The sequence below is a fragment of the Dendropsophus ebraccatus genome, chromosome 11 (assembly GCF_027789765.1).
Source record: "Dendropsophus ebraccatus isolate aDenEbr1 chromosome 11, aDenEbr1.pat, whole genome shotgun sequence".
In the NCBI taxonomy this organism is placed as follows: domain Eukaryota; kingdom Metazoa; phylum Chordata; class Amphibia; order Anura; family Hylidae; genus Dendropsophus; species Dendropsophus ebraccatus.
In genome coordinates, this window is record NC_091464.1 from 26220195 (window position 1) to 26244801 (window position 24607).

Consider the following 24607-nt stretch of genomic DNA (forward strand, 5'->3'; position numbering starts at 1 on the left):
CTGACAACTCACACATTTTGCAGATGAGTGAAGATGTTCTTCATATCAGATCTGATAAAGATCACAGAGCCGGCTGTCACTGGCAGCTTTCCTTATAATGCACTGACTGGTGTGTAAAGGAATGCATTGTATGTATATTTCCTGCTGCCACACCTGAGAGGCAACGCTGTAATTCTCATAGTGTCAACATGCAACACAACACAGTCACTCACTGACAGTACCAGCACTGTGTCAGTGTCACTGGGGTCAACTTCAAATAGTTCACACTCAACCACCTGCTCGATTTTCAACTATCAGTGTATACAAACCTGCTCATAGTTCCCAGTAGCCGCTGAACTCTTTTTACCATCGCCAGTCTTCTCCCTCTTTTAACTACCACCGTTTTTGTGATATTCAATGCTATAATAGTATGTAAATTTGCACTTGAGGCGTTCCCCGGCCCTCCAAAGCACCGTTCAGGCCGCCATCTCCGATGATCGTGGCTATTGATGCATATTCCAGCCTGCCTGCTTATGCATATGTATAAGTAGGTGTGAGTATTGGTTGGTGGCGGGCTAATACTCTGGAGGGCCAAGAAACTTGCTTGGTTTTCAAACACAGTTGTACCTTGGTTTAAGAGTAACTTGGTTTAAGAGCTCACAGTTTTTCAAAATTGTACTCTGTACTCTGACCCAGGAAGTCTCCCTCACCTTCCAAATCATAGCAGATACACTTCAGGCTGGGGCTTGCATCAGGGGACAGGACTGTGGAGGTAATCTCTTCATAGCTGTAACCCCTCTCTCCCCGGACAGAGAGCGCTGCATGTATGTGCCCACATCTGTCCTGCTCATTCCTTCATGCTCCCTGCAGTCTTTCAGTCCTGATTGGTCCACCCCCCCCCCTTCCTCATCACTGTCATGTGACCACACAGACCTCTGACAGCAGCCCTGCTTCTCTATTTTAGCCTGTTGTACTACGCTCCTGCATTATGGGGATCTGCAGTTCCATCCTGTGTCTACAATCTGCTGCTGTTTTTTCAGGTTAATGCAGTTACTATACATTATACTCCAAATGCTGCTTGGTTATACTGTACAGTAACTTATAATTACACATATTCTGCTGTTTCTAAATGTTTGTTTCATTAGTTTTACATGTTATTCAAAATTTAAAAAAAAAGATTTTTGGGGTGTGGAACCAGTCTGCATTTTAATGATTTTTATGGGAAAATTTGCTTTGGTGTAAGGCTGGGTTCACACTGCATTTTTAGCATACGTTTAACGGATCCATTTTTTTTAACGGACAAAAAAAATTATGTCAGCAACGTTTTTGTGTCCGTAAAAAAAAAAAAAACTAATCCGTTTTGATCCGTTTTATAATGGAAGTCAATGTAAAAACGAATCAAAACTGATGCACACAAATGCATCAGTTTTTGCAAACCGTTTTTCATCCGTTTTTTTTTTCAAAAAACGGATTGCAAAAACGCAGTGTGAACCCAGCCTTAGAGTGGATTTGGATTATAACTATTTTCAAACACCACATTTTATAGCTCTGTGTCGTTCCATTCCCTTGTCAGTCTTTATAGAAATGTATGACCTAACAAACAACTGATACCGATTGGGGACATGTCTCTACAGTGTCAGCTCTGATTGGACTGTGTCAGTGTAAGGACAACCCCCCCCCCCCCCCCCCCCAAAACTGTTAACACCCAGTTGGTTATTGAATTATACATTTATAGTAAGAATAGAAGGAATGGTACAACATTAAGGGGGTTGTCCAGCAAAAAAAATTTCTTTCAAATTAACTGGTGTCAAAGTTATGTAGATTTGTAATTTACTTCTATTTAAAAATCTCAAGTCTTCCCATACTTATAAACTGCTGTGTGTCCTGCAGGAAGTGTTGTTTTATTTACATTCAGAAACAGTGCTCTCTGCTGACATCTCTGGCCGAGACAGGAATTGTCCAGAGCAGTAGCAAATCCCCATAAGAAAACCTCTTCTGCTCAGGACAGTTCCTGACTCGGCCAGAGATGTCAGCAGAGAGCACTGTTTCTGAATGTAAATAAACTAAACTTCCTGTAGGATATATAGTAGCTTATAAGTATGGGAAGACTTGAGATTTTTAAATAGAAGTAAATTATAAGTCTATATAAGAAATTTTTTGTTCCCTGGAAAACCCCTTTAAAGCGACTCTGTACCCACAATCTGACCCCCCCAAACCACTTGTACTTTCGGATAGTTGCTTTTAATCCAAGATCTGTCCTGGGGTCCGTTCGGCAGGTGATGCAGTTATTGTTTTAAAAACGACTTTTAATCCGGCAGCGCTGTGTCTAACGGCCAGGGCTTACATTAGTATATGCATTAGGCTGGCACACCCTCTGTCCTTCCTCCCCCACCCTCCTCATGATTAGGAATGCTCCAGGCAGATTGCTTCCTATTCCCCACCTGTGTGCATAATGAACATGGGCTGGATCGTTTATACACCTGTGCAAAGCTCAAAAAGCAGTAAATGTTCCTGGATCATTCCTAATGATGAGGAGGGTGGGGAGGAGGGACAGAGAGGTTGTGCCAGCCTAATGCATATACAAATGTAAGCCCCGGCCGTTAGACACAGCACTGTGGGATTAAAAGTTTTTTTTATGATAATAACTGCATCCCCTGCCGAACGGACCCCAGGACAGATCTTGGATTAAAAGCAACTATCTGAAGGTACAAGTGGTTTGGGGGGGGGGGGGGTCAGATTGTGGGTACAGAGTCACTTTAACCAATAAGAAAAGATGCCCCAGAATTTATTTTTTTTTGTGGGAAATACAGTGAATTACTAAAACATACAGGTAAGGAATAGTGACAGGTTCCCCTTAGCAAATGTATTCCGCAAGATCCAATTTTCTTGGAAAAACGCAGTTCTGTGAATCCTAGAAATATGGGGGGGGGGGGGGGGGGAACCATACTGCAGTGCCACATGTAAAAAACACAACCTTGCTCCAAAAAAGGACATGTGGGGAAAAAATAAAATCATCTATACAGTTAAAAAAAGCTATAAAATGTAAGAGCAGTGAAGAAGTCCTCATTATGAGTGCGCTCAGTAGTCCTCGATATTTATAAGCACCGTCTCCCTCCACCCACTCAATGAAAAACTAAAAGTGGTACAGTGTTGGTACTATATTTGTGCACCACAAAACCCTCTCCGATTAAAATCATTCAAGAAAAGTATAGAGGCCAAGTATAAATTAGTGTAATTTAAAGCTTACCTTTTATTATAGTTGGTTAAACTACACCTATGAATGTGTCCCAAACAAATCATCAAACAGCCTCGAGCTCCAGTTAAATGGTACCACAAAATTGTCTGCTAGTACATTTAGATCAAATGGAACAATAGAAAAGATAAACTCAAGGTCCACCTACAGAAGCCCAAAATATCCCTATAGGTTTTCACCAACTATAGTGGTAATTACACAAATCTCTCTAATGGTGGTTTTACACGGAGTGATAATTCGCCCGATCGTACAATTAATGATTTTGAATAAACAATGTTTTTTTTTTTTTTTATAACGATCAGCGTTTAGACAAAACGATACATCGTACGGAAAAATAGTTATGCGATCGCTTAAGCCTATCTCGCACATAGGTGAAATCGTTAAAAGAATGCTTACACGGTACGATCTGGGAATTTTTTTCGAACGATCAAAGACGATTTAAAAACATGTTGAAAGATCAAAATGAACGATTTCTTGCTCGTCGCTTGATCGGTCGCAGCGTTTACACAGAATGATTATCGCTCAAATGCGATCGTTCTCGTGCAAAAACGAACGATAATCATTCCGTGTAAAAGGACCATTAGTATATAGAAAAGGAGGATCATGTGATTAATTTTTTTTAAATAAACCACGATACATAAAACAAGTACACCCAGCCAATAGACAGGCAACATATAAAGACCCTCACCCAACTACAGAATCAGACTGAGAACCGTAAGAATTAAAGGAGAAATTAAAGATTTGGCTGTGCGGGCATGATGGGAATCGTAGTTTTGCAACAGCTGGAGGGCGAAGGTTCTCCATCCCTGAATTAAAGGGTAACAAATTAAAAGGGTAACTATAATCTTTAGCGGAAGACAGGATATGCTATTAAAAAAAAAAAAAAAATAGAGCCTAATGATCATTCAAAAGGGATGGAGACTGAGCCATGAGACAAGGTTGGATTACACTTTGCAGGTTATTCTACAGATTGTCATACACAGAAGCTAGCCATACCAAAAATTGTAATAAACTGCAAAAATTAATAACTTATAATACCGGCATGTTTAAAAAAAAAAACTAAATATCCAATTATAATCAACATTCACGCGAGTTTTAGAAAGTAATCTAAATGCACACGAATGCCAAGTGAGAGGTAAAACAAACAAAAAGGTACATAAACAACGTGCACGTGTTTCATGCAAATAAACCTCCTCCAGACAGTGTGTTTTGCCTGCCACAAATAATCCAGCACAGAATTTATGATAAAAAAGGTGTGGCCGCTACCGAGGATTCACTAGTTTTAAGGTTTCATATAAAATGCCTGTTGGCCAACGCCTCAGAAAGAATGCCTCATGAAGGGTGTAGATAGGAACACCTACAGAGCTGAATCTTTCATTAGCCATTTCAGTACAGAACATAGAAATCACTTCTACACAGAACCCCCAGAACTATTCTAGAACTAAATTCCACTTGCATTGAAGCTATAGGCAACCGTCAGCTGCGGGAACATCCATGGGTACAATACATGCACACGGAGCAGCACTGATGGTGCGTACCATGATTTCTATACAGAAGCACACAGAAAGAACTTCACTATGAAATCAGAGGTATATAGGAAGACAGCCAGGACCACATTATATTGCAGGATCTTGTGTGCAACAACCATTATAAAAGTGTACATATAGGAAGGGAAAAGTAAATCATCACCGGTAAAAAAATTAAAAAAAAAAAAAAAGATTAAAAATGTATCAGTTTAGATATCACAAACAAGCCATACTGTATCTAAATCTTTGGATAATACAGTACGGACAGTGCAGAAGACACCCGGACATATAAAAACACAGCTGTCTGAGTCACTAGGATGTCAAACCACAACATAAACACACAGGGAATTAACCGAGACAAAGAGAAAGCAAATCCATGGCAGCAGTAGCACATCCATGCCTTTCCAGCTATTACATACAGTAGCTACTGATCAAAACTTTTGAGATGTCTCCAGGACATTAAAAAAGAGTCTTTAAGGTGCCAGTGCCCACTTACATGCACCCACTACCAAACATTGACCTCCTGCCACATGAGAACACCAGTATTAAAAGGAGAAATCTACCGGGAAGTGGGGGGGGAATAAAAAAAAAATAAAAAAATAAATCAAAAGACACTAAGCTTACCCGTCTCTGTGCCTGCCCTGTGCCGCATGATCGGTCTCCAATAGCCCGCCGGGTGTCATCTTCTCCTGGGTATGACACAACCCAGCTGAAATGTCACAAGCGGGTGGGACTAGGCCCACTTAGCCAATTCAGTGACTGCGGCAGTGTCCTGCCCGAGTCCCTGACTTGCTGAGCGCGGCCTCCACCAGAAAGGTTGTGACGTAGCTGGAGGGGAGCTGAGAAGACAGCAGACGGGGATCATGAGTAGGACGCAGCGCTACACGTGAACCGGGACAGGTGACTATAACCTCTTTTTATTGTTCCTGCAACCCGAAAAAATGTTTGACTTCTCCTTTAACAATGCACAGGACCCAGTCTTACTTGATAATGCGCTTATACATTTCTAGGAATAAGGTAATCAAGGTAAACTGTCTGCTATCACATTGTACTGGAAAATTACAGAAACTGGGCAAAGATATCCATCTGTAACATAACATACTGGGAAGAAATAATAGAGTTTCTGGAGAGAGTTTATTATGAAATATATATATACACACACACATACATACACACACACGCATACATATGCACTTAACAAATTCACACAGTAATTTGGTCTTTTATGCTACAAGCACAGGCCCTCCAGGAATTCTCCGAATGGGGAGTGGATTACCATGACAGCAAAGACAAAATCACCACAAGCTACTGAGAATAAGGAAAAGTGAGAAACGGCGTTAATGGTTCCAATGAGATATACCGAAAAGGCAATATTTATTGGGGGTCTCAAATGAAGACCCCCCCCCCCTTTTCCCCTGGATATACTAAGAGGCACATGCCACTTAATAAACCTGGCTGGACCTGCCTCCAGCATCTGTAGATTTGTATCATGATTTACCCCATGATAAATCAGGCATGGTTGGAGGCCACACCTCCTCCCCAACTTCAGCCCCCCCCCCCCACGAGCAGGGGATATGCCAGGGAGAAGGGGCAAATTAAGCATTCTTCCTGGCCTACACCAGGGTAGCAATGACAGTAAATGTCCCCCAAAGTGTGTAGGAAACCCCTAGGGTAGCAAATCACCACCACAACATCAGCCGATAAAAGAGCAAACGCTCATTCATTGGCTGACTGATGGTCCATTTACACGGAGCGATAATCGTTTTCACAATAACGATGGCATTTGAGTGATAATCGGCTTGTGTAAATAAAGCTAACAATCAAGCGACCAGCGAGAAATCTTTATTGTGATATTTCAGCATGTTCTCAAATCATTGCTGGTCTATCACTGATAATTCGCAGATCATTTCGTCTAAACAGTCCTTCACAGATTCACCCTCGTATGAGAGATGACCCTTAGCGATCTTAAAACTAAATTGTTGCTGCAAAATCGTTAAACGGAGCAATAAATCGCCCAAACGGACCATATGGGTCCGTTTAGACGGACTGATTATTGGCCAGAAGCATCGCTGGAGACGCTCCGGCAGCCAATAATCAGCCTGTGTAAAAGGAGCATTGATCAGCCGAAGACCAGCGAACAGCCAAAACCCGCATTTTTTGACCATGCTGAAAAACGTATCTTTATCGGCCGCACATCTCCCTGTGTAATCATGTGCAGCCGAGAAAGATAAAGGGAAACTGACAGCACAGATGTTTATATACTGTATCCATGCTGTCAGTTTCCAGATCACAAGGTAATCCAGCCAAGAGACATGAATGGCGTATTATAGAACTGAGTGCTGACCTACTAACTCACCGTTTTGCTTACATGAAGAGGCGTAGAAGATGAATCTACATTGGCAAAATTGAGGAGAAACGACGCAGACTTTATGAGACAGACTGGGATGGCACAGCAGAATGGTAATGCGCATGCAGGCACTGCCAAGACATTTAAGTGAGGACAGAGGACTTTACTGCTGTCACAGGAGGGGGTTGCAGTATTAACGAAATATATAGCTTTGATAGCTCGGCAGTCAGCTTATCAGACGGCTGCCTTTAAACTCTGTCACTCCGCTCAGTGTGCCTGAAAAAGCTGTATCCAGTCCTGGGAAACTGGGAGAAGAAGTTTCCTAGGACTGTATTCAGCTTTTCTAGGTACCTGGGGAGGAACGGCAGGAAGCAGCATGGACTTCGCAGCCGGGTCTCCTATTGTGTCGGCGGTTCCGGGCTCCATAGCTTCAGGTCCCGGTAAATCACATGTGCGCGAGTCAGGGGGAGAGTCTAAATGTGACTAGTCATGGCTCTCCCCCTGCCTCGCACATGCAATTAAAAAGCTATTTACCGGGACCTAAAGCTACGGAGCCCGGAACCACCAACACCATAGAAGACCCAACTGCGAGGTCTGTGCGGCCGTTCTGGGAGCCTAACTAGCACAAATGTACTGGTTCCTTTAAAAAGGAAATTTTTTATTTTTTTTGCATGAGAATTTCTACACTGTCCAGTAGTGAGGGTGCACAGAAAAAAAGATAGCAAGCCACAAAAGCATCCAAAAATAAAATATTCATTATAAATGTCAAAACAAAGACACAAAAAACAAAAAACAGAAGAGCATATAAAATATGTGCAGAAGCGCAATAAGCAATTGTGCTCTTGTGAGATCGACATCTGTGCTATAGCCAAGTGCAAAGAGGCAGCGGAGGTAAATGATTAACCCATTGCTTCACAAGTGTGTTAATAATGTACAATACATATTGTACCTCTCCTCGCGGCATCTTCATAGGGCACAGGATTAATAGACCTCAGATTGCCTAAGCCCGTACCCAACGTCACGACAGATTAAGCATATGCGTCACTATGGATGTCATGCCGATTATTTAAACCTATACAAATATGACATGCTTCATGAATGTGAGGTAGACTGTAGCACTACTAGAGACATAGAGCTCAGCCCTAACCAGCAGAGTAGATTTACACCAATTGTTATATTATCCATAAATACATGAACACACAAGCAAACAGGAATGTGCCGAGCTCCCCCTCCAGCAATGATGTAACGTACACTGACAACTGGTGAGAATAAAGCAAATTCATAGCGGGAGAGCCACCTGAGTCAGACATTATTGTGCAAATCCCAAGAGGCCAGTGACATAGGACATTCCACATATTCCGGATGATGTCACAGGATAAAGGGATGTCTAACACCGCTGTCACCTCATTTGTCCACAATATATTCTATGAATGCAGTTTGCTCATTTTATCTCACTATCGGCCGAAGCCGAAGATGATGGGATCTGCGGCACGCCGGCATGGGGCAGAATGCAATTATGTGTTTACACATCTGGCACAATTCATTGGCATCTGTGGCAACCACATTCCAAATAAGCCATGGAGAATAAATTAGGAAAAAAACGGATGTATTTGTGTGCATCCTTTTTTATCCATTTTTCCATTGACTTCCATTATAAGCAAACGGGATCAAAACGGATGTTTTTTTTTAACAGACACAAACGTAGTCGACCTCATTTTTGTGTCCGTTAAAAAAAAAACTGCTCCGTTTTGATCCATTTTTTTTTTATAATGGAAGTCAATGGAAAAAACGGAAGCACACAAATGCATCCGTTTTTTTTTGCAAAAAACTGATTGCAAGAAACAGTGTGAACCCAGCCTTACCAGGGATTTCCAGGAAGATTGATGGACTGAGAATATAACTATTGTTATATACACGATAGAGCTGCAGTATAACAGCAAACTTATTGACGAGTGAGGGGGAATAACATTGATTCTCCCACCAAAATGACACTCGACAACTATTAAACATCAACAGAACAATCAGTTGTTGATGTTTATGTGTCAGAGATATAAGGGTCTGAGCAACTATTACAATGGCTGAACAACCAGGTCAGAACCAGTAGGTACTGTAGGGTGGTCTCATAATTAACCATAAGTAATCCAAGGAAGTCAACCGGTGAACCGGCCACAGGGTCATAGGCACCCAAGGCTAGGGAGTGTAAGATAGATTGGAGTCGATCCCACAAAGAGTTGATGTAGCACATATACTGTGTTTCTCCAAAAATAAGACCTACCCTGAAAAGTATGCTCTAGATCCAGAGAGATAAATAGTATAAAACCCAGTCTTGTTTTCTGAGAAAATGGTAGTAAAAAACCTTATAAATGGTATAATGGTACCTTATAAATTTACTAAAACTCCTTCCTAATATACCATCTTGAGCTTCTGGAATCTTTTTGGGACAGTACTGACAATTGGGATTTTTGACTTTTGGCTCTGTTATGTTGTAGGTGACCGGTATACACCATGCCTTCCACTATTTTCAGGTCTGCAGTCCCATTCATTTCTATAGCCCCATACACACGGTACGGATCCACTATAGTGCATGAAGGGGTCCATGCCAGTGCAGGCGGCTTGCTGACGGCTGCGCATGTACATTTATTGTTCTGTGCATCAGTGCCGTACACACATAGCACTACAGATGTGTAAGTGTGGCCTAAGGCTAGAATAAAAAAAATATATATATATATTTATATATTAAAATTTGTCACATGGTCAAAAGCACTGTGGCTAGATGTTAGCGAGAGTAAAGGGGTAAAATGAAATCTAATACCCACAGGACATCGCAGCAGGGTCTGTGTTTGGCGTTTTTTACAGAAATATTGGTGTTGTTCTCCCATAGAATTCTATACGTGGGTAAAAACACTAAACGAAACATCATATAAGCATGTTAAAAAGCCAGAGGGAAATAAAACACTAAGTAATTTACACTAAGATAAGAAAACCGGATAAACCACAAAAAAAAAAAAAAGAACAGGAACTGCAGCTGACTGTGTTTTTATCCCCAAAAATGCCTTGCAGTGTCTGAAATAAATTCAGCGGTGTTTTTTTTCAGCTAAAAAAATGACAAAAAAACCCCAAAACAGCTGTCGCAGTTTTGTGAGCGTTTTATCCTGTGCATTTTTTTCACTACACGTGGTGTGGAGCAAAGTTGCCAAACTGAACAGGTTCAGCGACATTCTCCAAACCTTTGGCACTTAAAGAGGATGTACCACCAGGTACATCCTCTTTAAGCTGAACCCATGGATCGAACAGCGCCGTCACATGGAAGCTGGTGCCGCGGTCCGTTTTTCGGACCGCAGCCTGGTTCCCCTGCACGGCACCGCACGATGCACCGGAACCGTCCGCTGCTCAAGCACTGGAGGCGTTCAGCTTAAAGATCTTTAACTCCCGGTGTCTGAAGAAGTTGGATGCAGCCTAATGGTGAGTTTACTCTCAAAGATGTTCTCTGTTTATAGTCTGTTCCTGGCTTTGGCTTCAATAATCTGTCTGTGTAAATGCACTATTAGGGAATCCTGGAAAACATAAATACAGCCACTCAGTTACTGGCCCAGATTTATCAAAGGGTGTAAAACATACACTGGTGTAAACGGCCTATAGCAACCAATCACAGCGTATAGAGCTGTAAACTGAGCTGTGATTGGTTGCAGTTTACACCAGTGTATATTTTACATCCTTTGATAAATCTCCCCCATAGGCCGCATCCATGTTTTCCTGGCAACCCTAGGGCAGCATCCAACTTCGCCAGATTTCAAACAGGGATTGAGTTTTCATATTTCCCCATTGACTCTCAGCTAACATCTGGCAGCAGTAGTTTCTGAACCATGTGCCAATCTTGGCTTTTTTTTTTTTAAGAAAGTCCACTGTAAGGCCCCGTTCACCCTGAGCAAGAACATCGGAATCCCGCCGTGCTCAGTGTGCTGCTTTGAGTGAAGGAGAGGGCGCTCGCTCCTCCCACTCTCCACTCATAGCAGTGACATGTCATTTCTTTGAGCAGAGAGTGGCAGCAGCGGACGCGCGCCTTCTCCTTCACTCGTAGTGAGACACTGAGCAAGGTGGGATTGCGACGTTCTTGCTCAGTGTGAACAGGGCCTAAGGGTCAATTCACACTGAGGAATCGGTGCCAAAATTCCAAGCGGACCACAAAAAGAAGAAAAAAGCTGAACACCACAACAGCGCACACCTCAAAAATAGAATATATAATCAAATTTTATTAATACATGATTTCAAAAAACACCAAAAACAAAAAAGAAACACCATGGCAGACATAATTAAAAACAATTAAAAAACCATATAGGTATGTAAACAATCCAAGGAGTGAGAGGATATGATAGCCCTCTCACTAACTCAGGAAAACACTGGAACAAACTATCTCATCTCATGGTCAAACCAACATGTATGGACAATTTAACTTATTGTGCAATATAAACTAGCGTCACATAATTCATATAATATAATATTGACAAACGTGTAACAACAGAACCCAAATGTCACAGGTGATTAAATGAAACCCTCAATTAGTGTAACAAATCTGTCACAAAAATATGAAATAACAATAAAGTGCTATCCTATAAAGTGCTTAAGTGCCAAAAAAATCTAGAAAAAATTATAATTATCATAATACGCCAGATAAATACACAGATCACAAAAACAATTTTAGTCTGATCACCCTATGACCATGAGAACCGGTGTCCTGACTGAGACCCAACGCGTGTCGTCACCGTAGTGACTTCATCAGCCCACCACCCCTGATGAAGTCACTACGGTGACGACACGCGTTGGGTCTCAGTCAGGACACCGGTTCTCATGGTCATAGGGTGATCAGACTAAAATTGTTTTTGTGATCTGTGTATTTATCTGGCGTATTATGATAATTATAATTTTTTCTAGATTTTTTTGGCACTTAAGCACTTTATAGGATAGCACTTTATTGTTATTTCATATTTTTGTGACAGATTTGTTACACTAATTGAGGGTTTCATTTAATCACCTGTGACATTTGGGTTCTGTTGTTACACGTTTGTCAATATTATATTATATGAATTATGTGACGCTAGTTTATATTGCACAATAAGTTAAATTGTCCATACATGTTGGTTTGACCATGAGATGAGATAGTTTGTTCCAGTGTTTTCCTGAGTTAGTGAGAGGGCTATCATATCCTCTCACTCCTTGGATTGTTTACATACCTATATGGTTTTTTAATTGTTTTTAATTATGTCTGCCATGGCGTTTCTTTTTTGTTTTTGGTGTTTTTTGAAATCATGTATTAATAAAATTTGATTATATATTCTATTTTTGAGGTGTGCGCTGTTGTGGTGTTCAGCTTTTTTCTTCTTTTTGTGGTCTGTTATATTTGGACACCAAGCTGCACCCCCATTTGGTGGAGCTCCCTCTTTCTTTGTTGTTTTTCAATAAAATTCCAAGCGGAATCCGCGTCTCAGACTCCGCCTGCCTGTAAGGTATAGGGTGCCTCTGCTCTCTGTGGCTCAAAGAATTAACAAGTGGAGAGCCGCAGAGAGCTGAGACAGCCTATACCTTACACTGAGACAGGCGGAATTCCGATCGAAGTTAGCGATAGGGATTCCGCACAGAACTTTGGCGCCGATTCCTCAGTGTGAACGTACCCTAACCCATATGGTAAACATTCATTGCTGAATCTGCATTGCCAACACCCACCGCAGATCTGCCCCATCTGCACCGGCCCTTTCACCGACAACCTCCTCTTCTCTCCCATCTACTCACATATGGCTACCATAGCAGATGCTTGGGGGCCATCAGCATAACACAACACCTCCCTACAACTGGATTGTATATTGACACCTTTATAAATAGAAACGAGAAGCGCACAGTCTGAACAGCAGCGTACGATCGTCGCACCATATGCAGAGTATTCACTTTATAACTAAACAGGTAAGACACACTGGGCAGGTAACATCCAAGCCACACCTGCCTGCTCCAGCACAAACAGAAAACACTGTACGTGTCAGAGACGGGGGTCAGCGACTACGAATATACTGCCTGAGATAGGCTATAGGACCCTGGCAGGAGAGGGTTAACCACATACACCCCCAGCTCCCCTCATTGAGCCACACCAGGCTGTCATATATACATGACTTGCGGTGTCAGCCTATCTAGCTGTTATAGAACCACAACTCCCAGCATTCTCACCCATGCTGGGAGTTGTAGTCCTACAATAACAGGTTGTGGTCTATTGTATTGCAGCACAATGTAGATAGAGAAGCCGCAGGTGAAGCAGAGCACCTGCCGCCCCTCCTGTCACTCACCATTGGGCTCTATAGACGCTTTCCTGGACCCCTGAGGCAGTATCCATGGGGGGTTGTTCGCATACAGCGAGTTGTTACTTGCGGTTTTCTTCCCAAACAGCTTATTTAGAGTCCCCTTCTTCATTGTGTACAGCGCGTCCTGACGGGTGAAGAATAGCAGTGTGAATAGTGCCTAGTAGCAGGGCATGTCTCCCGGGCAGCAGCAGGAGGTCGCGGCGGGCAGGAGGAAATGAGGCGCAGGCCGCCCTCTCAGGCAGGTAAATAGCTCATTGCTGCTGCTGCTGCAGTCGGTGATTTGCCTGGACCTGGCCCCACCCTCCACAAACCGCACTAGTCACATTCCTGCTCACACCTGGCACCACCTTCTCCGGGAGCTCAGCCCCAGTGTAACCTCTGCTGGGGGAAGGTTATACCTCAGTGCTGGCTGCTGTGCAGGAGCCTGGGAAAGCTGGGTGACAGCTAGTGCAGCATGGCCTCATACAATATGAAACAGGTGACTTCCTGTGTAGGTAAAAAAACAACAAATGTATCTAAAGCATGTTCCCTCCCCACAGTGTCACCTGCGTCCACCCAAAATCTTTAGGGATGGGTTTCTCCAGGTCAGGGGACTGTCACAGCTTTGGAAATCAACAATAATGTAATTCCATAGTGGGAAATCTTTATGTGGGATCGTGCAGATTCGCTGTATGTTCACAGAAAGATCTCCGAAAACTGTATTTATTGTGGATTTTTATTTCCGCATTGAAGCCAGGGGGAAAAAAAATCATTCACAACATTGGTTTTGTGATATACTCAAAGTTGCCCACAGTCCCAGTTTTGCTGGAGGTCACCCAGCTTTCCCAGCATCTTGTATTGAGTATAATAGAGGTCACCCAGCTTTCCCAGCATCTTGTGTTGTACTCAGTATGATAAGGTCACCAAGCTTTGCTGGCGTCTTGTACCCAGTATGATAGTGATCACCCAGCTTTCCTGGCATCTTGTACTCAGTATGATGTGGTCACCCAGCTTTCCTGGCATCTTGTACTCAGTATGATGGGGTCACCCAGCTTTCCTGGCATCTTGTACTCAGTATGATGGGGTCACCCAGCGTTCCTGGCATCTTGTACTCAGTATGATGGGGTCACCCAGCTTTCCAACATCTTGTACTCAGTATGATAGGGGTCACCCAGCTTTCCAACATCTTGTACCCAGTATGATGGAGATCAACCAGCTTTCCTGGCATCTTGTACCCAGTATGATAGGGGTCACCCAGCTTTCCCAGCATCTTGTACCCAGTATAATAGTAGTCACCCAGCTTTCCAGCATCTTGTACACAGTATGATTGAGGTCACCCAGCTTTCCCAGCATTTTGTACCCAGTATGATAGTGGTCACCCAGCTTTCCTAGAATCTTGTACCCAGTATGATGGAGGTCACCCAGCTTTCTCAGCATCTTGTACACAGTATGATTAAGGTCACCCAGCTTTCCCAGCGTTTTGTACCCAGTATGATATTGGTCACCCAGCTTTCCTAGAATCTTGTACCCAGTATGATGGAGGTCACCCAGCTTTCTCAGCATCCCAGTCTGCTTGAAACCTAACAAATATCAGTTAAACACTTCATGTCCAGAAAGCTGAGCTAGAAGGAGCTGTTTGACGATGTTAAGACATGGGAAAAACTATGTACTGGGGCTGGATTACTTACTGGGGTTCAATGGGCTTATCTGCTATATGAGGGGACAAATGGGGGACCCTTACTGGTATGCGAGGGTAGAGGAGCGCCAAAGTACTACTGAGTCTAAAGTCTAAATACTACATAGGAGCACAATGTAGGCACTGATACTGTGTGGAGTCTAACATGTTTTTCTAACAGATTCTGCAGACACAAGGCACCACCAAGTTATGTCATCAGGATGACTAGGAAAGATTAAGAAGAAAAGGAAATGTGAGTGACTCTGATCAGAGGAAACTCCCCCTGTGAGCCACTTAGAGAAGATGCCCCCTGTGAGTCACTGTATGCAACTGCACTGTAATTACTTTTCTTGATGGGGGCTGTAATATTATGGGGGCCTCATACTGAGGGCTGTAATATGCTCCCTCTGTATTGCCCTGTCCTGCTGTTTTTGCAAGAAAGTAGTTGTGTTTTTTCTAATCCTGGACAGCTTTAACCCCTTGCGAATGTAGCCAAGCTTCAGACTTCATGTGGCAATTTTTCATCTGTGCATTTTTCCATTGACAAGGCTATATAGGAGCTTGTTTTGTTGCAGGATGAACACTCAAGGCAATGAAAAAAAAAAAAACTGCAATTCCACCATTTTCTTTTTACATTTGAAATTGTGTTTATTAATGTTACTTTGTGGGTCTACGATTCGGATAACACATTACACATTGCCGTAGGTGCTGTAGATTTTTAACAGAGTGGATGAGATATAAAAAAAAAATTATCCACTGACTGCAAAAGAAATCTGCACAAAAGCCTTCTGGAAATTGACACATGGCAAAGATTTCAAACCTGTAGTTCGCCAGCTTTTGGACCGCTGTGCTGTGTTAACGTGCCTTGTTGGATGGTATTGGAAAGCAGCCACCATGGGAACAGTCTAGCCTTCGAAATAAGACATTAAAGGGGTTATCCAGAGCTACAAAAACATGGCCACTTCCCCCCCTACTGTTGTCTCCAGTTTGGGCGGGCTTTTGAAACTCAGTTCCATTGAAGTAAATGGAGCTTAATTGCAAACCGCACCTGAACTGGAGACAACAGTAGGGGGAAAAGTGGCCATGTTTTTGTAGTGCTGGATAACCCCTTTAAGAGTCCTACGCTGGTGTTGTTCCTGGTGTGTTCATAACCTGACCAATTGTAGAAGGCTGCTTTGTGCCTATCTAGACCCAGCGCAACCCAGTGACAGTATTTTCCCCTGGTTCCCCAGCAGTCCCAGAGCTGCAGGGCAGGAGTGCTACTGTACTATCCTGCACAAGATGACCAGTCGGACATTTTTCACTAAATACATGACTCAATTAGTAGGTGCCCAAGGCAAGTTCCCACAGGGAACAGTGAGAAATTCGCTAACAATTTGCAGATCGCTTGGTGTGAACAGTCTTTCACTTAAAATGATCGCAAAAACGTTTTTTTCTAATGATTTTTCTCTTCATCTATACGCTGATCGTTATAAAAACCAAATTGTTGCTTCAAAATCGTTAAACGATCGATTGGGCGAATTATCGCTCCCTGTAAATGGACCATTTGACTAGATAATCTGTTGCTCTTAAAGTGACACTTCCACTCCCTTTTTTGCATTCTGACTTCTCTACACAGGAGTAAAAAGTTTCATACCTTATTTTATATCATACGTCATGGTGCTTGTTCAAGTAAAAAGTGATCTTTTATCAACTGCAGATTGTGCTAAGTGGGCGTGGCTTCACAGCAACAGCACCACATAGCCCCGCCCACATAGCCCCCATTGGCCCCCGCCCCTCCATGGTGTCATAGGCACATAGGCCCCGTCCCCACACCGAACATTGAAACAGGCTGGACAAAAGGTCTAGGGCCTATATGTCGATAACAGTGGTGCTGTGGGCGGGGCTAAGTGGCGCGGTTGCCATGAAGCCCCGTCCACTTAGCACAATCTGCAGTTGATAAAAGATCACTTTTTACTTGGACAAGCACCATGACGTGTGATATAAAATAAGGTATCCTACCAAAGAGGCCTAGATAGTGCGGTCTATGCGCACCCAAAACTCTCCAACACAGAAAAAACGAAAAAACTGGAATGCAAGACCAATATAAATATAAATATTTTTTATTAATATATCAAAAAAAAGATTATTAAAAAGTACATGATGGGGGGGCTAGAGCTAATACAAATCCCCATACAAACGGTGGATCAAGGAATTCTTATACATAAAATGCTATATCATAAGGTAGGAGATAAATAAATAAACAACCTACATGTACAAACATATATACTGGGCACTGGGTTGGTACTACATTCAGAAAATAAATAAATAGATAATCCCCACAGTGGGTATATGGCAGAAAAACATAAAGACACCATCAACAAATAGTAAATATTACCCATACATGTCCTTAGTATATAGGTCCACCTCACCGTACACCCGACGCGCGTTTCGCGTGTTGCTTTATCAAGGGTGATAAAGCAACACGCGAAACGCGCGTCGGGTGTACGGTGAGGTGGACCTATATACTAAGGACATGTATGGGTAATATTTACTATTTGTTGATGGTGTCTTTATGTTTTTCTGCCATATACCCACTGTGGGGATTATCTATTTATTTATTTTCTGAATGTAGTACCAACCCAGTGCCCAGTATATATGTTTGTACATGTAGGTTGTTTATTTATTTATCTCCTACCTTATGATATAGCATTTTATGTATAAGAATTCCTTGATCCACCGTTTGTATGGGGATTTGTATTAGCTCTAGCCCCCCCATCATGTACTTTTTAATAATCTTTTTTTTGATATATTAATAAAAAATATTTATATTTATATTGGTCTTGCATTCCAGTTTTTTCGTTTTTTCTGTGTTATAAAATAAGGTATGAAAACTGCTAAAAGAGAAGTCAGAATGCAAAAAGGGGGTGACAGTGTCACTTTAAAGACAGTCTAGTTTTTTGGTGCAAAGTTTAAACCATTTATTACTTGGCTTGAAGTCCGTCAGAATTTACAGTCAGATTCAGGTGCATTTTTTTTGTGCAAAATAGACCACGCCCTATTTTGTATCAACCCCACCCCTTTTTTGAACCAGGCAAAAAAGTGTCTACAATGCATAATAAAAAGGCATTCCAATGTACACCACCGGAGCCTAGAGAGGGAGAGGGGCCTAGTGTTCTAATATTCAGCCCATTCACTGTAGTGCAGGGTGAGTGCCGAACACCAGAAGATGCAGGAGACGGAGCAGGACGTGCACAGAGAGAGGAAAGGGTAAAGGACCTGATCACATGACCTGAAGGTCCTTAATCTTACAATGTGGAGTGTAGTCTGACAAAGAGGAAGAGGGAGAAGACTGAGTTATAAGTGTTGTGTGTCAGTGTCTGAGTGTGTCAGTCAGTCAATCAGTCAATAATGATAATAATAATGTCAATAATGTATGTTTGTGTACGTTAGTGGTGTCTCAAGGCTCTGTCGCCCGATAGCCTGTAAAAACTTGGAGCCGGCCCTGTATACCACAGCAGTGACTATGTTCAGTCTAACTTATGCTTTTATTTTGCATGACTCAAGTTCACAGTAGGGAAACAGACTGAATGCTGATTTTGAGGTGGTATTTTAAGTGTTGTTTTTTCCACGTGACTATGTCCCAATTTAAAAGTTCATAGGCAGTTACATTATGTTCAGGTCCTGAATGTACTTTCTCTAGTCAAATAGTTGAGGGATCGGAAAAAAAGGCAGCTGAGGGGAACTCAAATTCCTGTGGTTGCCCTAGGAGCATGACAACAAACAAAAGAGCATCCTTTATGTGCTGCAGGCAAGCCACAGAGAATCTGATTGCCTTGTGGCTTTCCTGATCTCCATTTTGAATAATTATGCTGTAGGCAGTTTACAGTATTCACAGTAAGTGCAGTACTCTAATATATCATCTTATGACTTCTAAACAAGACGTAAACTAAGAAAATTCGATTTTGTTGGGAGGTACAGGCGTCACCTCTCTCCCATTTCCTTCCCTTAAGTCCTCCTAAATTTAAGAGCCAACAAAAGAAGACTCAAGGTCAGGGGCGTAACTACCACTGTAGCAGCCATAGCAGCTGCTATGGGGCCCACTGCATCAGGGGGCCCTGTTGCCTGCTCCTGCAATACACTGAGCCCCTGAGTTGTCATTTGCAGCCTTAGGTGGCCAAGTGGGCATCCCAGGTTCTGCAAATGCCCCTTGAACTGCAAGCACTCCTTGCAGTTTTGACTAAACTTGACGACTTAGTGGTCAGTCGGAAGGGGAATCAAATGTTTGCTATGGGGCCCAGCCAGTTCTAGTTACGGCCCTGCCAAAGGTATGTTTGGTTCGGAACCAGTGAATGCCAGGAGAGTGAGAGTATCAGAGAGCACTAAGAGTACATTTTAAGGCGTACTCTTTCACATTAGGGTATTCACACAGTCTGTACAGGAAGATGTATTGCAGAACACAATGCGGAACTCCCAGGATCATGATCCATTATGATGTTGGAAGCTCCGAATCAGTTTAACACCTTAAGGACCGGGCCAATTTCGTTTTTTGCGTTTTCGTTTTTTCCTCCTTGTGCTTAAAAGGCCATAGCACTTGCATTTTTCCACCTAGAAACCCACATGAGCCCTTATTTTTTGCGCCGCCAATTGTACTTTGCAATGACAGGCTGAATTTTTTTGATAAAGTACACTGAAAAAGCAGTAAAAAATTCAATGTGTGGTGAAATTGAAAAAAAAAACGCATTTCTTTTATTTGGGGGGTATTTGTTTTTACGCCATTCGCCCTGGAGTAAAACTGACTTGTTATGCATGTTCCTCAAGTCGTTACAATTACAACGATATGTAACATGTATAACTTTTCTTGTATCTGATGGCTTGTAAAAAAAACCATTGTTAACAAAAATATGTTCCTTAAAATCGCTCCATTCCCAGGCTTATAGCGCTTTTATCCTTTGGTCTATGGGGCTGTGTGAGGTGTCATTTTTTGCGCCATGATGTGTTCTTTCTATCGATACCTTGATTGCGCATATGCGACTTTTTGATCGCTTTTTATTACAATTTTTCTAGATTTAATGCGACTGAAAATGGACAATTTTGCACTTTGGGATTTTTTTGCGCTTATGCACGATGTGATAAATTAATAGTTCAGGCGATTACGCACGCGGCGATACCAAACATGTTTATTTATTTATTTTTATTTATAACATGGGAAAGGGGGGTGATTCAAACTTTTATTGGGGGAGGGGGCTTTTTATTAATAAACACTTTATTTATTTATTTTACACTTATACTAGAAGCCCCCCTGGGGTTAGGGTTATTCCCTCTGGGGGACTTCTAGTATAAGCACACTGATCTCTCATAAAGTAATACAGCATAGATCAATGAGATAGGCACTCGATTGCTTCCAGCTGCTGCAGCCGGAAGCAACCGAGTGCCGAACCGGGATCAGCGCCATTACGGCGCAGACCTCGGCCGGCAGAAGACACGTGGATCGCTCCTCCGGGACAACGTCCGGGGGTGCGATCTCCGCCACTAGACACCAGGGAACGGCTGCATCAGGTAATCGGATGCAGCTGTCATCTTTGACAGCTGCATCCAATTACCTTATTAGCGGGCACAGAGATCCTGGGCTACATGCCGCACCCGAGACTGCGGTGGTCCAGAGCGGGGTCGCCGCGCGGTAAATATACGCCAGCGTTTAGACGGTACGATATATCGTACGGAAATTCGTTTTGCGATCTTTTTGCGATCGTTTTGTGATCGCTTAAGCCTATCTCACACATTGGTTAAATCGGCGAACGACTGTTTACACGGAACGATCTGTGATTTTTTTGCGAACGACGAACGACGATTTTAGAACATGTTGTAAGATCAAAATGAACGATTTCTCGTTCGTCGTTTGATCGTTCGCAGCGTTTACACGTACGATTATCGTTCGAATTCGATCATTATCGTGCGAATTCGCACGATAATCGTTCCGTGTAAACGCAGCATTAGGGTACCCTCCTACTGCAAATAGTCCAGCTGTGACATGTAATCATATGCAGGGGCGGTCTTGGCATTTCTGGGGCCCCAAGCAAAGTTATGTCTGGGGCCCCCCCCCTCGACATGCGATCCAAAACAATAGACCGCTGTGTGTTGCCCCAGTAGTATATACCCCTTGTGCGCTACCACCAGTAATATATACTCCTTGTATGCTGCCCTCAATAGTATATACCCCTTGTTTGCTTCCCCCAGTAGTATATAGACCCCTGTGTGTTCCCCAGTTATATATAGCCCCCTTTGTGCTCCCCCAGAAGTATATAGACCTCCTGTGTGCTTCCCCAGTTGTATATAGACCCCCTGTGTGCTGCCCCCAGTCGTATATACCCCGTGTGCTCCCCCACTGGTATATAGGCCCCCTGTGTCTCCCTCAGGGGTATTTAGCCTCCCTGTGTGCTCCCGCACTTGGATATAGACCTCCTGTGTGCTCCCCCACTTGGATATAGACCCCTGTGTGCTCCTCCTGTAGTATATAAACCCCCTGTGTGGTTCCCCCAGTAGTATATAGACCCCCTGTGTGCCCCACCAGTATTATATAGACCCCTTGTGTGCTGCCCCAGTAGTATACAGACCCCTGTGTGCTCCCCCAGTTATATATAGACCACCTGTGTGCCTCACAAGTAGTATATAGACCCCCTGTATGTTCCCCCAGTAGTATATAGACCCCCTGTGTGCTCCCCCAGTAGTATATAGCCCCCCTGTGTGCTCTCCCACTTGGATATAGACCTCCTGTGTGCTCTCCAAGTTGTATATAGACCCCATTCTGCTGCCCCAAGTAGTATATAGACCCCCTGTGTGCTGCCCCCAGTAGTATATAGACCCCTCTGTGAAGCCCCAGTAGTCTATAGCCCCCCTGTGTGCTCCCCCATTTATATAGACCCCCACTGTGCGCTTCCCCAGTTAAACAGACCCCTGTGTGCTCCCCCTGGGCGCTCATTACGAGTGCTTATAGTTACAGTTCAGATGGCAGCAGCGAGCGGGGCAGCGACCCTGTCCAGCGGTCTTGAGCATAAGAGCGGGGCGTGGGGGCCCCCCTGTATGTTGGGGGCCCCAAGCGATCGCTTGGTGTGCTTGGTGCCAAAGACCGCCACTGATCATATGTGATTTATAGGCCTTTATTGGTGTGTGACGATGTGCAAACATAAATGGCTATGGAAATGAGGTCCAGTCAGCCAGGAAGGTTGGACATTACCAGCCACTGTCATCATTCCTCTGATAATGGCTGGATATGTATGTGCTGATGAGCTTTGGAAAGTGAACACTTTAAATGGCCCATTGGAATGTTCATATGCAAGGATAGAATTCCTTTAGATAGTGCACGTTACCTGCATATCTCAATGGCTAATGTAGCTGCTGACTCCTAAGCAAGCAAATCTTTCCTCTGTTCTGCTTGCTCGTAGCCGCTAGACATGGTCTGGAAGCCAAAAACATCCAAGGTGATTGTTTTAAGCAATTTATGTATTTTTTAGTTGCACAAACTAAAAAAAGCAGCACCTTGCAGGGGGGCAGCACCAGGGAGCAGGGGGACAGAAAAAACTATTTTTTTTGTTTTTATTTTTTTTAGTTTCCCTCCTCCCGTTCAGACTTGCCAGTAAATCTGGTGTCTTTTCCAGGGGGGTGGGGGGTATGGTGGTATTGGTCAGGTCTGGTATTGCCAATAGGTGCGTGAAGATGGGGCGTCTTCAGGTTTAGTGCCTAGGGCAGCAGCAGCTGTTAATACAGCCCTGGCTACACTGCTTACATAACTACCATTACCTCTATAGGACTCTGGGCAAAACAGCCCATTCAGCTTTCCTGCTGCGAGTGGCCCAGAGAAGACTGTGGGATCCTAGGTCTCTTACTGTCCATTCTTCAGCGTGGAGAGAAGCGGAGAGAGGAGGAGTGCGAGCCTCCCATAGACTGTCATTATGACACGGAGGCGCCAGTGTGAACAGAGCCTAATACTCTGCAATGCTATGTAATGTATTATGTCTTCCACAGGTATCCTATTTGGTTTCTACCTCTGATGTAATGTTAGTAGTACATATCCAAGTCCCACAGCAATAATAGATGGTGGAAAGTGGGAAAATGATGTCAGTGGAGGTGAGTAATAGACCTGACTGGGCTTGTGCTTGTATAATGATGATGTTATTGTAAAGGAACCAAATTAAGGAAAGACCTGTAAACCTATCCTCAGAACAGTTACATTTTTCTATGAAAATCAAACCTTTTTGTAACAGAAGCCATCATTTATTAATGGATAACAATTACATTGGAACTGTCGGAGAAACTATTGAATAAGAGCTAAGGTGAGGGGTTTTTTTGTTGGTTTTTCTTCTTTGGGAAGGTGCACTGACAACGGGAACAAGGAAAACTACGACATACAAACACAAAAGTAATTTATGGTCATTTAAAGTGGATCTTCAGGATCTGACCTTGTAAATGCTCATTTGTATATGAGACACTTACCTAATAGTCTTCCTGTTTTCCATTTATACTATTTACTGTATGTCTTTGCTGTAATAATTAACTCCTTAAGGACTGGCCTGAAATGGCCTTAAGGACCGAGCCAATTGTCACTTTTGCGTTTTTGTTTTTCCCTCCTCGCCTTCTAAGACTCATAACTCTTTTATTTTTCCACCTACAGGGCCATGTGAGGGCTTGTTTTTTTCAGTACTTTGTAATGGCATCTTTCAATCTACCATAACATGTATGATGGACCCCCCCAAAATATCATTTATGGGGTGAATCTGGGTCAAAAAATGCATCTCCGATACTTTTTTTTTGGGGGGGGGGGGGGGGGGATATGCAGGTTTACTAGGTTTTCTAATTTTTACTATTTTTTTAGCAGTAAAAATTTTTTGGGGGAAATAGGTATATTTAAAATGGCCCTATTGTGACTCCTATAGCACCTTAATTTTTTTCACCAACGGGGTCGTATTGGGGTGTAATTTTTTGCGCCATGATCTATAGTTTTTATAAGTAAAATTTTTTTTCTAGATCAGACGTATTATTCATTTTTTATTAATTTTTTATGTATGAAATGTAATTTAAAAAAAGCAATTAGTATTAGTATTAGTAAATATTAATATATTAGATTGAACACACTGATCACTGCTATGCCATAGCATAGCAGGGATCAGTGTTATCTGCTATCTACTGATAGAGCTTGCCTACGGCCTGTGGCAGACTCTATCAGAAGACTGACGATCTGACTGCACGGAGGAAAGTAAGAGACCCCCGGCAGTTAGGCCGTGCCATCATAAAATGACAGGAGATGCTCCAGCCACTTACACTTAAACGCATCGACCTGCCATTGAGGGTGATGGCCTGGCTGCGGATAGCAGCTGGTCCTCACCTGCTATGGAGCAAGCTCAGCTTCTAAGCCCGCTCCATAGCCCGGAACCCCGGCAGGGCATATATTTACGCCCTCCTGTGTTAAGGCACAGGCAGCGGGGGCGCAAATGTAGGGCTTGTTTTTTTCAGGAACAAGTGTAGTTTGTAATG

General features: G+C 43.0%; 1 protein-coding gene across 1 annotated transcript in view; it reads right to left on the bottom strand.

The window, feature by feature from the left end:
* Nucleotides 1-13704, bottom strand: part of LOC138767786 (uncharacterized protein C6orf132-like) — a 28406-nt gene extending 14702 nt beyond the window's left edge. Inside the window, exon 1 of the mRNA XM_069945557.1 lies at nt 13432-13704. Within this exon, the coding sequence (XP_069801658.1) occupies nt 13432-13555 (124 nt within the window). The 5' untranslated portion in view covers nt 13556-13704. The remainder of the gene's footprint in view (nt 1-13431) is intronic.
* Nucleotides 13705-24607: the final 10903 nt, after the last annotated feature.